Raw genomic sequence first — 14575 nt, forward strand, 5'->3', positions numbered from 1 at the left:
CAACTCTTCTCCTTCTCTGCAGTCTTTCCCAGTTCCATTCCATTCTTTGGACTAATGGCAGCAAGAGCTTTTTCAAGCACATATCTCATCATGTTATTTACTTTGATTAAAATTCACTACCTGTTCTCACCTTGCACAAGACAAAACTTAAATGTCACAGGATGGCATGTCTGTCCCTGTCCTGTGTCTTTTTCTCTCATCTCCCATGTCCACAGCCTACAACCTGGCCACCTTTAACCTTTGTATATTGCTGCCTTCTTTTTGTGTGGAAGATCTTTTATTCTTCCCTTCTAACTCCTCATTTTTAAAAGACTCAGCTCAACTTTCATATTAGAAAAATCTGCCTTACATTTCTAATAAGAAAGGTTAAACGGCTTTCTTATCTTACTTTACTGGAGCATTTATTTACATAGATCAGTGCTGTGTCCTTCACTGGAATGTGAGCTTCTGGGAAAAAAAGAATCTATCTACTTGTTCATTTATTCATATATCCAAGTTATATCTACTAAATAATGATGTGACAGACGCTTGTGTAAGGTGTGTGTTATATGACGGTGAACCAAACAAACATGCCCCTGCCCTTTTAGGGCACGTAGTCTATTCAAGAAGAAACACAGTAAGTCAAGTAAACAAATAGGTGCTGTGACATATAGTAAAGAAAATGTTATGAGTGGGGACCTACTTTAGACTGTGTGAGACACAGATATACCCAAACTTTTACTGAATTAAATACTTTCCAAGAGGTATGTATGAATTACACCCTCACCCTAGAGGTAAAAGAGGGCCAGGTCCATCACATCCTTGCTAATGCTAACACTGAGTCTGTCTTATTCTTTCTTTAAAAGAAAAAAAATGCTCATATTGTCACTGTCACTTTGTTACTTACACATTCTCAGAACTAAAAATCAAGAAAAAGAACACAAGAAATGATCAAATATATGTTTTATAAAGGCTTAATTAAGCACAAGTAGAAAACTAAGACTAGCTTAATATATTATCAGTTACTCAAGTATATGGCTAAAATAATTCCAAAATAATCACTTGCAAGATCACATACTTTACTAAGTAAAAAGTAGTATTAAAAAAAACAAAAGTCAAGACTTTCTGGTATTTAGAAGTCTGAAGAAATCATTATATAGTTTTTTAAAAAGAGCAAATTCCAAGGGAATCCCTGACTCTCCCTAGGTTCCCTGCCAAATGATTCACAGCTGAAGTATTTCTGAGATATGGGAGTAGGTGACAAAGCAAAAAAAAACCAGTCCATTAAAGGAGGCTCAATGTTTAAAAAAAAGGAAATAGGATCGTGAGGAAATTATATATTAAAATACATAAAACAACTTTACTAATAGTTACTCATTAATTAAACATATTTTAGAAACGACCTAGAAGAAATCTAAACTAAATAAAACTTGGTAGTTTAAGATAAAAATACCCAACTATCACCTTTAACAGTTGGAAAAGATTTCTAGAACTCTAGAGAATTCTAGATTTCTTATATTAATATAAATGTCTTATATTAATATAAAACATATAACAATTGCAAAAACAAAGCTAATATTGTCTTGGATTTATAAATGGTGCATCTATTTCTGAAAACTTTAGTGGCATTAAACAACATGAATACAAAAAATTAAATAAGTCCATCCCTTCCTTAAGTCCAAGTTAGCTACATTAACATCAGCTGATCATGACTTTTTCCAAATTCATTGATGTGGTCCTGAAAAATTTAAATTAATCAGTATAGATGAGGAAAAAATAGCTTATGTTTTACCACACATTAGCCTTATCAGCTGAAATAATAAGATTTTTCTGGAAAACATGATCATCTCTTTGCTTTCAGGAGTGTATTTCAGTACTCAACTGGAATTTGTGCCAAGAGACAGAGGCATTCGTCGCCAACTCTATAACACAATAAAAGTTGTTGTTGTTTTAACAAACGATTGCCCAACAAAAAATGTGTCAGCTTGGCCCTGGCTGGTGTGGCTCAGTGGATTGAATACCAGCCTGTGAACCCAAGGGTCGCTGGTTCTACTCCCAGTCAGGGCACATGGCTGGGTTGTGGGCCGGGTCCCCAGTTGGGGGCATGTGAGGGGCAACCAATTCACTGATGTATCTCTCACACACTGACATTTCTCTCCTTCTTTCTCCCTCCTTTCCCCTCTCTCTAAAAATAAATAAATAAAATCTTTAAAAAATTGGTGGCTTAACTTTTCAGAGGCAGGAAGCTTTTTATTTTAAATTTTAGTTTCTGCAGCAGAATATCACCAAGTTTTAAAGGTATTGACTTTACCAACCTGCAACAATCACAACCAAGGAAATTGGGACAACTGTAATAGAACAACAACAACAACCAGAACTGTCAGTCCTGGACAGGCGGCTCGGTTGGCTGGAGTGTCAAGTTGTGCACCAAAAGGCTGGTGTTCACTCCCTGGCTGGGGCATGTACAGGGTGCAATGGATTGATGCTTCCCATCGATATTTCTCTCTCCCTACCCCTTTCTCTGAAATCAATAAATGTATCCTCAGGTGAGGATTAAAAACAAAAAAACAAACAAAAAGCCCCACCACCACCAAAAAACCCTGTCACAATGGGTCAGAAACAAGGTTTACATGTTGCTCAAAATGGTATTTGACAGTGGCAAGATCTAATGTTTTGAACCACCCTCAACAGACTGGTAATATAATATAACTCAAGTTATTAATATAACACACAACAATAAATATTGCTCTTGGAAAAAAGCAAATTATTCTATTTACAATTTTTGGAAAAGGTCTACTATAAAAATAATTTTCTTTTCTACATAGTTCCCTGCCATGATCATGTTAAAACATATCTAGATTTTCCTCAAACATCAGAAGTTAAGAGTATAGTTACTATTCCATTTTAGCTGAGACATTCCTTCACACAGCCAACAAATTTTTTCAAGGCACTCTAAGAACTCTCAAGGACACTAAAAAAAAGTTCAACTTGTCTACTGATCTTTTAGGCATATTTCCCCCAAACATTTCCAAACTGAACATTGTTATAACTGTTTCTCCTTCATTTTCCACGGTAGAGTCCTTAAGTTATTTTTCTTTTATTTGGAGCCACTCCTTCATTTTCAACTTGCTGAGCAGGCAGGCTTTTGGTTTCCATGGCAACTGGATTCCTGCGGCTGTGTGTAGGCATTCTTGTTCCACTAATCTAAGAGATGAAGCAAAGAAGAGAAAATAGTTTAACATGTTTACAACATATTTATATACAGTCAACTCTGTATTATTACCACATGCATTACTTTCTTTGTAAATGGTCCTCTATATATTTTTAACCCCTAGCCACCTGGCTGCTTCTAAATAAGCTTTAATTTGACACAGTTTTAAAGTACTAAATTTTCAAGTAACAATCAGGAAAGGGGACAGATGAAAGTAGATGAAGAGAAGCTAAGGGGAAACCACTCTCTGTGTTAAATTTGGAAGAGGTCAAAATGTTAAATTAGAAAATGAGGGAATCACAGGCCTTTTAAGCAATGTGTCTGCAATGACAAAGCTGAAGGGCAGGAGAGAGGAAGAAATAAAAACTGACAGGAGGCAAAGGAACTTCACCAAGGTCAGACCTGATAAAGAGGAGGGAGAAATTACAAAGTGGAGAAAGCAACATAAACAGAAGAGTACAGAGACGAGGGGTAAAGAATAAATGTGGAAGAGACGTAAAAGAGAGAAGAGCCCAAGCAAGGAGGGAAAAACTAAAGAGCTGAGAGAAGATAAGAAAGAGAGAGGGAGGGAGGGAGGGAGGGAGGGAGGGAGGGAGGGAGGAAGAAGAAAAGAAAAGAGAATTAGAAAGGAGACTACAAGGATGAAAAAGAGAAAGAAGGGAAATGGGGAAAGAAACTTAGCTGGGGTGCTGGTTCTACCTTAATGTCTACTCATCCTCACTTTCTAGCTCACACTGTCTAAGGAAGAGAGAAGGTACATTCTTAAGACACAATCCCTTGCTAACTACAGACATGCCGAAGATGAGATCTGGAAATGCTGTCATTACCTTGGTCACTGAGAGAGCATAAAGTTTTAAAATGGGTTAATAGAGAAAGCCAGGTCTCACCGAGAAGGACCAAAACTTTACAGCCTGATACCACTTTCCCAGAAGCTGTCCATATCTGCCTCTACTTTCCCTAGCCACCCTGTACCGTTCACGTCTTGTCCAGTGAACTCTAGACCTTGGACTGATGGGTGTTGCTGTAACTCCAAGCACTCTCTCTCATATTCCTAATACAACAGACAGATTACTAGCACTGCTCTCAAGGAATACTGGCTCACTGAGAATGAATCAGACCCCAGCTTCTCTCTCTTAATACCTTGTCCCTTTAGGGGAACTTTTGGGTTTACCATTAGATGACTAGAAAGGACAATCTTGAGATGAGATTTGAGTCTGTCAGTCAGTCTGTCTGAATGTGATCAACTTTTGTAACATACTGATCAGAAAAGTGCTGTGGGTTTTAGATGATCTAGGCCACTCCCCACGCAGTTGGTATTCACTACAAAAGTATACTGACCACAATGACTGTATCTACTATATATCAGAATGAAAGCAAGCATTCTGAAATGTCCACTGTAAGACTGTGTGTGTGATGAATGTTTGTTACAGAAGTTGAAGGAGAAAAGGGATAGGCACAGAGCCACTGCAAAAGGACTGGAAGCAGAAGTGAGGAGTAGCACAGAAAGCAAATGGGATCCCACTATTAAGCTTTGTTCTATGAAGGAGGAGGCAGAGGTAGCCTCTACTGGGATACTCTCAGGGTTCTGGTGCCCAAGGCACTACACAAAGATAAGACACCAATTCAAGTGGACTAGAAACTAAGGGATTACATTAGAGGCAGAAACATTTGTTATATGAGTTTTTATAGCATGAAATATATAGATGATTTCTGTTTCACATAGTGCCTTACTTTCCCAAGCTTCCTGAAGCATTGGTCTTCCCCTATTGCTGCTAAGGTTAGAATTCCTATCTCTGCTTATCTTGGTTGGACTAGAAAGTCCCATTCCTATGACCTCACTAAGAGGAAATAGGGAGGAAGGTGAAGTAATTCCCACCAAATGTAGGGCTAGATTGTAGGGCAGTATGTCAGAGATCACCAACTTTTCATGGGCTTGGAGAAAATATCAAACCAAAGATTAATTATCTAATTTCTACTGTACTTAATGCTAGGCTGTATGACAACTAGGTCCTGAATAATCTAAGTATTTGTCCCTGAATGCATGAATTATCTTAAAAAACACACATGAGTGAAGTTCTCAGTAGTATATATATCACTGAATTGTTAACTTTGTATTTATGTGGTCAAACCCTACATATATAGAATGAGTCTCATCCAGGTATGAGACTGCTGACTCTCACTAAAAAGGAGTGAGCCATTCCACAGAGAATTATGTTAGAGGTGAGAAACTATAAACAGAGTTTATAAATTAAAAGGAATTCATTATTCTAGAATGAACATAAACCCTTTAAAAAGAGTTTTCTATTATTATTTTTAGATTAGCTAAGAAAATTGTGCCTTAGAAGGTTATAAGAATCACAACTTATATTAAATGTAAACTGGAAATAGGTAACCAAAACATTAGATAAAATGGTTTAAAATGCTAAGAACTTTCTCCATTCTTTCATTCATAGCAACTAGTTAATAACATTTATATATTTTCTTAGACAAAGTTAACTAAGAATGTGCAAGGAGTTTTCATTTCCAAAAGGATCCTCCCAAATAGTAACATTAAAAAATTAAAAAATATATTTAAAAAAACCTATTCACTAAATTATCTTAGAAACTTCAGCATTTGCATTCCAGCTGTTTCTCAAAGGCCTTGAGTACATTTGCTCAAGGTGAAAGAAAAAAAGAGCAGAGAAACACCCACACAGTCCACATGTGACACGTTCTGGGTGCACATGTTGGGAAGACTATAGACTTAGACAATGATTTTGACTCAAAGATTTTTGGCAGCAGGGAAGGAAAATACATTGTTTTCTTGTTTCCTGAACATTCAGATTCTGATTTGTAGGGATCAAAACTTTTACTACAGCTGAAGTCAATCTGGAATTTCTTCCACGCTGTAAAGAACAAGTGACACGATGAAGGGTATTTCTTAGTCATGGCCTTACGGGAAGTTTCAGACAGAGGAAACACATCCAGCTGGTATTTCTGGGAAGGATTCTATAAAGAGACTAACATTTATTATAACTGAATAAATACTGAGTTATATAATACTTAGCAAAACACAATATAGTGTTTAACATTTTATTGTACTTTTAATAAGCACTGCATTCCCTAATCACTGATGCTAGTTTTTATATTTTCCTATAGCCTACTTGTCAATTTTTAATTGTATCATAATTTTATTGTATGTATTCTTTTGCAAACTGCCTCAAATATTTAATGAAATAGAGCATTATCGTAAAAAAATTACCAAACTTTGCTTTTCATAGGAACAAAGGACTTAACTATGGGGATGCTTCTTCACTCATGCGCCCACTGGGCAAGCTAGAAGAACTTTCTTTAGTTGACTTATAAAGCTTACAAAAAATAGAAAGTTCCACTGACATAGCAACTAAACTCAGGAGAGCATACAACTTTATCTATCCTCTCTATGAATATTGCTTTTACAATGACGTTATGATTGATATGGTGAATGTGGACATCAAGTTGAAATAGTATATAGCCAGTGAAATAGGTTAATAATAAACAACCCAATGGCACATTTAATTTAAAAAAAGATCTTACCTTTTGTTGCGCTGTGGGACCTAGTGACTTAGGTGGAAAAGTACAAGGTATTCTTCCATGATAGATATGATACGGTAACAACAGACTGGGATCTAATGGAACCCAGGGAACTGAGAGACTGGAAGGGACACCAGGCAGGCTGCAATGTGTTTTATGTAAATTGTATGTTGTCCTGGTGACTTTTCCATCAGAGGTCTTGTAGATCAGGAGTGAAGAATCTTCTGCTGCATGAGACAACAAGTAGGAACCCTCCTGCAAGCTAAATCCACACAATGAAACTCAACTCAGTGTGTCAACTTCAACAGCATTTTCTTAATCATGAACTATGAGTCAAATCAAAAACAGTACGGAAATGGGATACCACCTCTAAAAATAACTTTATGATCAAATTAGATTCAAGAAGTCTTTTAAACTATTTTCATGTCTTTTAGGCAACTAATTTTCATTCTTATTCCAAAGTTCAGGATATATGAGTATTTTATTTTTACTGTCATTATCAGCCAATTTGTAAGTTTTCAATTATTTAATGGGAAACAAATAGTCTGCCTAAGTGTCTAATCATGGACAACACACACTTATATGGAAAAGCATTTCATGACTGCACATTCATGCCATTCTTTTTTAAAAGATTTTATTTATTTATTTATTTATTTTTAGAGAGGGAAGGGAGGGAGAGAGAGAGAGAAACATCAATGTGGGGTTGCTGGGGGTCATGGCCTGCAAACCAGGCATGTACCCTGACTGGGAATCGAACCTGCGACACTTTGGTTTGCAGCCCACGCTCAATCCACTGAGCTACGCCAGCCAGGGCTTCATGCCATTCTTATACAGAACATTTTAATTCATTCAACAAACAGTGCATCTACCTTGTATCTAGTAATAGGTGAAGAGACATACAAAGTGCATGTGACACATTCACTACATTGAGTACTGTACTTTAAAAGTAGCAGAAACAGTCAAAGGACCACAATATAATGAGGTACCTGCTGATAGATACTGAATGTTCATCGCAAGTAAACTACTGTATTGCTTGTACCCATTTTATTATTAAATCCCCACAACAAACCTTCGGTGCATAATATTAATTATTAAGCTCATAGTAGAGATAAACAGAAGTTAGAGATGATAAGCAATATGCCCAAAGACCTGAGTGCAAGGCTTGGATATAAAATTAGACAAACTCCACAGGCCATACCCTTAATCATGATCCTCTCTGTCACAATAATCAGTTCTGTCAAATATCAAATATACATTTTCCTTTTTTCTTAGAAAACTTTTAAGGAATTAAGTATATCAACATAAAGAGGTAAAAGAATATGGCTAATATACTGTACTTTCTTAAGATTTTATATTCTTAGCTCAAAGGTGCTAAGGAGAGCATCAGTTCTTTCCCACAATATATCTTTAAAAATAAGGATTAATCATGCTTTAGTTACACAGATCTGCCTACAAACCTGGTAAGTTGCATTTCATTAATTTTTTTTCAAACACATTTTTTCATTGCTTTTTAGAGAGAGAGGAATGGAGAGAAACATCAATGAGAGACAGATGCACCCAGACAAGAGATAGAATGTGATAAGACCAGTGATCATATGCGCCCTGGCGGGGGATCAAACCCGCAACAGGAATGGGCCCTGCTTGAGAATCAAACCCGCAACCTTTTGGTTACGACGTTAACACTCCAACCAACTGAACCACACTGGCCTGGGCTTTCTCATTAATTTTTTTTAAGTAGAAAAGTAATAGGTGTGGACAAAGGAGGTACAAAAAATTATTCTTACCCTCTGGAGAATTTCTTTTCCAACAATCACTTTCATATTTTTTAAAAAGATTTTATTTATTTATTTTTAGAGAGGGAGGGAAGGGAGAAAAAGTGAGAGAGAGAAAAACATCAATGTGTGGTTGCTGGGGGCCGTGGCCTGCAACCCAGGTATGTGCCCTGACTGGGCATCGAACCTGAGATGCTTTGGTTCGCTTTCACATTTTCATATAAGGAAATGCATAGTTGATTTGGTAGTAGGAATAAATAACATTTTAAAAATTGATCTTTCATCAACAAAAATTATATAGCTTAACTAACTTTCCCAAAAGTAAAGATGCCTTTGCTTAGCAGAGAGAATTCAAAAAGAATGAGAAAGATGCTCCAAAGAAGAGGATCTTAAAAGTGCCACAAAGTGCAATGTACATGGTGAATAAATGGCCTCCCGAAAGCGCCTACGTCCTAAACCCTAAAATCTGTGAATGTTACATTACATGGCAAAGGGGAATTAAAATGGAATTGAGGTTTCTAACCACCTGGTTTTAAAACAGTAAGATTTTCCTGGGCTATCTTAGTGGGCTCACTGTAATCGTAAGAGTCCTTACACGTGGAAAAGGGAGGCAGGGAAGACTCAGAGGGAGATGTGAGTCTGGAAGAGGTCAGAAATGATGTGATATAAGGAGGACTCAACTGTTCAAAACAAATTTAAAAAATTTTTAATCCTCACCTGAAGATATATTTACTGATTTTAGAGAGATAGGAAGGAGGTGGGAGGAGAGAGACAGAGAGACCGAAAACATTGGTCAGTTGTTCCTTGTATGTGCCCTGACGCGTATTAAACCCCAACTTAAGTATTTGTCCTGACCGTGATTGGAACCTGCAAGCTTTTGGTGTACAGCATGACAATCCAACCAACTGGCCTACCCGCCAGGACGTGCCTTTGAAACTTTGAAGATGGAGGAAGAGAGGCATGAGCCAAGGAATGCACGTGGCCTCTAAAATATACAAAAGTCAAGGAAATGGACCATATTCAGAGCCTTACAGAAAAGAAGGCTGCCCTGCTGATACCTTGATTTTAGTCCAGGGAAACCTGTTAGACTTTTGACTTATAGAACTGCAAGATAATAAATTTTTGTTTTTCTACAACACTAATTTTGTGGTAATTTGTTACAGCTACAGTAGAAAACTAATATACAAACTAAGATAGTGATAAAAAATTTCAAGAAGCATTTGGAAAATTTCATGTATAAGCACTGTGTTTTACATGAGGAACAGGATATATAAAATAAAAATCCTGCCACAAAATCACAGAACTGGGAAATTACTGAATTCAACACCATCATTTTATAAATACAAAAACTTATATCCAGTTGCATAATAAACAGGAGAATTAAAATTCTGAGATTTTTGACCACACTCTTGAATTGTTTTTTAGTTTATGTTTCGGTAAGGGGACAACAGAAGAAACATTAAAGTTCATATAACAAGTTTACATATTGGTCTGATAAATGATCAGGTGGAGAATCCATATCTAAGATTTGCTGTGGACCTAATGGCTTTTGATCACTAGCTCTATGTTGCTTCCTTGCCCTGAAAATGTGAACAGTATAGCTATGGTGGGTTGTAATGGTCACCCAGGATGTTTGCATCCTAATTCCCAGAACTGTTAATGTTACTTTTAATGGCTTTGCAAATGTGTGTGGACGCAATGTGACACAGAAGCAGGAATGTGAGCGGTGCACTTTGAAGATGGAAGGCAGGGGGATACAAGTCAAGGCATACAGGGAGCCACTAGATGCTGAAAATGAAGGTGGGGAGAGGACCGTCACCTCAGAGGCTCCATGGGAGTCCTGCTGACGTGAGTTTAGTCCAATGGAAACTCATTTCAGATTTCTGACCTGTGGAACCTAAGAGAGTGCATCTGTGTTGTTTTAATCCACTAAGTCTGCCGTAATTTGTTACAGTGGCAACAGGAAATCAACGTAATTTGCCTCATAGAAAAGTGTAAATGACATTATTTTTTAGTTTATTTTCATAATTTCAACTTTGACACAGAAAAATACATCTTACATTTCTAGGTTATATTCTATCTATTCCTAATAGCATATATTCACAGTTTCTATGAATTTTCATCAAAGAAAATAAAAAATACCAATGAAACTATCAAAAAAATTCTTACCTACTTAATTTCTTTAGAATGTGTTGGAGGATATTAAATAAACTTGAAATCCTATAAAATAGAAGACATTCATGTAAAATTAAACAACAAAAGACCCTTTACTTTTTAACAGTTACAGTTCTACAGGAAGAGAAGTGCCCTCCATAACAACAACAAAAATAGGTGAGACAATGTAAAACACAGAACACCAAAATGCATCCCCAATTTGATTAAATTATAATATTTATTTAATTTTTGCCATTTTCTGAGCTTCCTTCAAAATCAAGTATTGGCTTGTACGAGAGCACAAAATAAACCTTACTTGAGTGCCGAAACCTTTTCTTTTAATTCTTCTGAGGTAATTTCTTCTAGCAGGAAAAGCTTTGAAGTAAATGCATCGATATGACCTAAAGTAAAATATCAAACTTGAAAACAATTGCAGTAATTAAAAAATAAAACAAAACCAAAAAACAAGTTACCTAGTCTCTTTAAAGATGTTTTTATAAAGCTGTAATAACTATAAATGAACTTTACATTCCAAAAGAGGAGTTTTAAGTTTATTAAGTAAAGCTGTTTTTAAAATGACCTAAAAAGTCAGATTACAAAAGATGTATTATTTCTAAAAAATGTGCCGAATGTAGAAAAGGTTATATATCAATATACCCCTAACCCCCAATTTAAAAATAACAACTTAAAATATTGGTGTTTCTAATTGATATGAAAGTTGAAATTTTATGGAGATTAAATTTTTAGAGAAATATACACCTATTATCAAAGTAAACAGATAAAGTCAAATTTCATTTGGGCATGCTCTATACATCTCTAAGACATATTTGGTTCAGATAAAAATTAGATTATAAAAGCCAGCTTATTCACAGTACCAAATATATGAAAACAGCCTAAGTGTCCCTCAACAGATGAATGGATAAAGATGCAGTATGTATATACAATGGCATATTCTTCTGCCATGACAAAGAAGGAAATTCTGCTATTTATGACCAAAGAGATAGAACCTGAGGGAGGACATTATGCTAAGTGAAATGAGTCAGACTAGGATAAATACTGCATGGTATCACTCATACAGGAAATCTAAATAAAAAAAAATACCATCTCATAGAGAGCAGAAAAGTGATTCTCCCGGATAGGGGGATGAGGAAAATAGTTCCATGTTGGTAAAATGGTACAACTTCACCTATAAGAAAAATAAGGTCTGAGGATCTAATGTATAAATGGTGATTATAGTTGATAGCACAGTATTATATAATTAAAATTTGGCAGCGCAGAGCCAAAATGTTCTCATCAAAAAAATAAAAATATAAATATGTAAGGTGATATGTCAATTAACTATATATGGGAGAAATCATTTCATGATGTCTACATATATGAATTTACCACAAAGCATAGTTTAAATATCTTACTATTTTGTCAATTACAACCCAATAAAGCTGAAAATATCTGACTTATTTTTAATTAAGGCAGACCATGAGATTTCTTGTGGTTATATATAAAATCAAAATAGTCTGCTCAAAGTTTTACTTTCTTACAAATGTGACATAACTGTGAAATTCCAAAAACCAAAATGACAAATTCTCAAGATGATGCTTCTACTTTAAAAAGTAATGTGTATGTTCCATGACAAAACAGGCTGAGACAACACCGAGACCCTCAAATGTTCTAAGGATATAAAAGCCCTGAGTTAAACCTTAGATCAATACAAAAACCATGTTTCAGCACCATGGTTAAAAACATCAATTTGCTTTTTATAAGTGTAACTCTCACTAATGCTGAAAATAATACTGCTTTTGTTTTTACTTTTTTAACTTTCAATATTTAGTTATGAAAACACATTACCTGAAAAGCCAATGCCAATCATTAAGACAATAAAAAATGCACATAACTAGCATCTCATTTTCATACCTAGCCCTCTTTCATTTCATTTGCTTTATGCTAATAAAAAGAATTAGAAACATTTTTACCAGATACTTTTCTTCTAAGACAACAAATCCATTTTTCCCATACTACTAACAAGTAGTAGTAGTAGTAATAGTAGTAGACTTTTCTATGCTAAGTTTCAGTTTCACCTTTGCATTTCTAACACTCATCAAAGAATGACATTTCTAATAACGAAGATATTTTAATGGTTTAATAACTGTAGAAAGGGAACATTAAATATAATAAAATCTTTTTAGACATTTACTAAATTTGACTTTGAAGAGACTAACAGTTCTTACCTTTTTAAGAAATCTTAATTCAAAGTATGTATTAAAGTGTACATCAAATATGGTCAGTCAAAAATAACTACACAGAGAATTCCATACTAAGCGTTATGAGGGCCTAGCCTGTCTCCTACACTCCCTCCCTGTTGCAAAATTTTTCTTAAATTAAAAGAGTAATATAACAACATTGAAAAAAAACTTAATACCCACAGATGCTTTAAAAATAGCATTTCAGCCCTGACTGGTGTTGCTCAGTGGTTTGAGTGCTGGCCTGCAAACTGAAAGGTCGCCAGTTGGACTCCCAGTCAGGGCGTAGGCCTGGGTTGCAGGCTAGGTCCCCAGTTGGGGGCATGTGAGAGGTAACTGATCAATGTATCTCTCACACATTGATGGTTCTCTCCCTCTCTTTCTCCCTCCCTTCCCCTCTCTCTAAAAATGAATAAATAAAATCTTTTTAAGAAATAGCCTTTCAAAACATATTTACCCACACACAAACCCCCCAGAGAAAACAGAACCACACATCCATACAATGTAAGTTTCTCACCAAACAGTTGTCAAAGAAACCAAGTACACCATCCCATTACAGTAAAATGAATTGCTTTAAGTGGGTAAGACTGTTGAGGACAAACAGCACACAGGATAATGATTACTAAGAACTTTTAAGAATACTTTAGATGAAGTAAGCCATATAGATGATGGCGGTTTTATATGCTAAACTGTACATTAAAAAAAAAACCTTTAAACTTCATTATTTGCAGATGACATGATACTATATAGAGAGAAGAACCCTAACAATTTCACCAAAAGACTACTAGAAGTGATAAATGAATTCAGTAAAGTAGGATACAAAATTATTATTCAGAAATTGATTGTATATACTAATAATGAACTATCAGAAAGAGAAGTAAGAAACAATCTCACTTACAGTTGCAACAACAACAAAAAAAGATACCTAGGAATAAATTTAACCAAGGAGCTAAAAGACCAGTGGAAAATTTTGATGCTAAAGAAAGAAACTGAAGAAGATACAAATAAGCGGAAGCATATATCATGTCTATGAATAGGAAGAATTAACACCATTAAAATGTCCATGCTACCCAAAGAAATCTACAGATTCAGTGGAATCCCTATTAAAATACCAAATGCATTTTTCACAGAACTATTGCTGAACAAATCATCCTAAAATTTATATGGAACCACAAAAGACCCCAGACAGCTTCAGCAATCTTGAGAAAGAAGAACAATGTTGGAGGTATTGCACAACTGATATCAAACTATACTACAGTGCCACAGTAATCAAAACAACATGGTATTGGCATAGAAACACACATATAGATCAGTAGAACCAAATAGAGAGCCCAGACATAAACCCACACCTGTATGGTCAATTAATATTTGACAAAGGAGGCAACAACATATAGTGGGATAAAGACTATTGAATAAATGGGTGTTGGGAAAATTGGACAGATTCATGCAAAAAAAAAAGAAAAGAAAATAGACTGCCTTCTTACACCATATACAAAAATAAACTGAAAATGGATCAAAGACTTCATTATAAGACTCAAAACCATAAAATTCCTAGAAAACATAGGCAGTAAAATCTCCCATATTTCTTGTAGCAATATTTTTTTCTGGTATTTGTCCTTGGGCAAGGAAAACAAAAGAAAAATTAATAAATGGTATTACTTCAAACTAAA

At 35.4% G+C, this 14575-nt stretch overlaps 1 protein-coding gene across 5 annotated transcripts in view; it reads right to left on the reverse strand.

Moving 5' to 3' along the window:
• Nucleotides 1-203: 203 nt before the first annotated feature.
• The window catches only part of ICE2 (interactor of little elongation complex ELL subunit 2), a 62305-nt gene continuing 47933 nt past the window's right edge, over nt 204-14575 (reverse strand). For 4 of the 5 annotated variants that reach the window (XM_036034268.1, XM_036034281.1, XM_036034266.1 and 1 more), the window contains 4 exons: nt 10985-11069; nt 10684-10734; nt 6746-7004; nt 204-3183 (listed from right to left, as the gene is read on the reverse strand). In XM_036034268.1, the coding sequence (XP_035890161.1) occupies nt 3061-3183; nt 6746-7004; nt 10684-10734; nt 10985-11069 (518 nt within the window). In that variant the 3' untranslated portion in view covers nt 204-3060. The remainder of the gene's footprint in view (nt 3184-6745; nt 7005-10683; nt 10735-10984; nt 11070-14575) is intronic. The other variant, XM_036034276.1, reaches the window with a different exon arrangement.

This window comes from Phyllostomus discolor, chromosome 1 (genome assembly GCF_004126475.2).
Source record: "Phyllostomus discolor isolate MPI-MPIP mPhyDis1 chromosome 1, mPhyDis1.pri.v3, whole genome shotgun sequence".
Lineage (NCBI taxonomy): Eukaryota > Metazoa > Chordata > Mammalia > Chiroptera > Phyllostomidae > Phyllostomus > Phyllostomus discolor.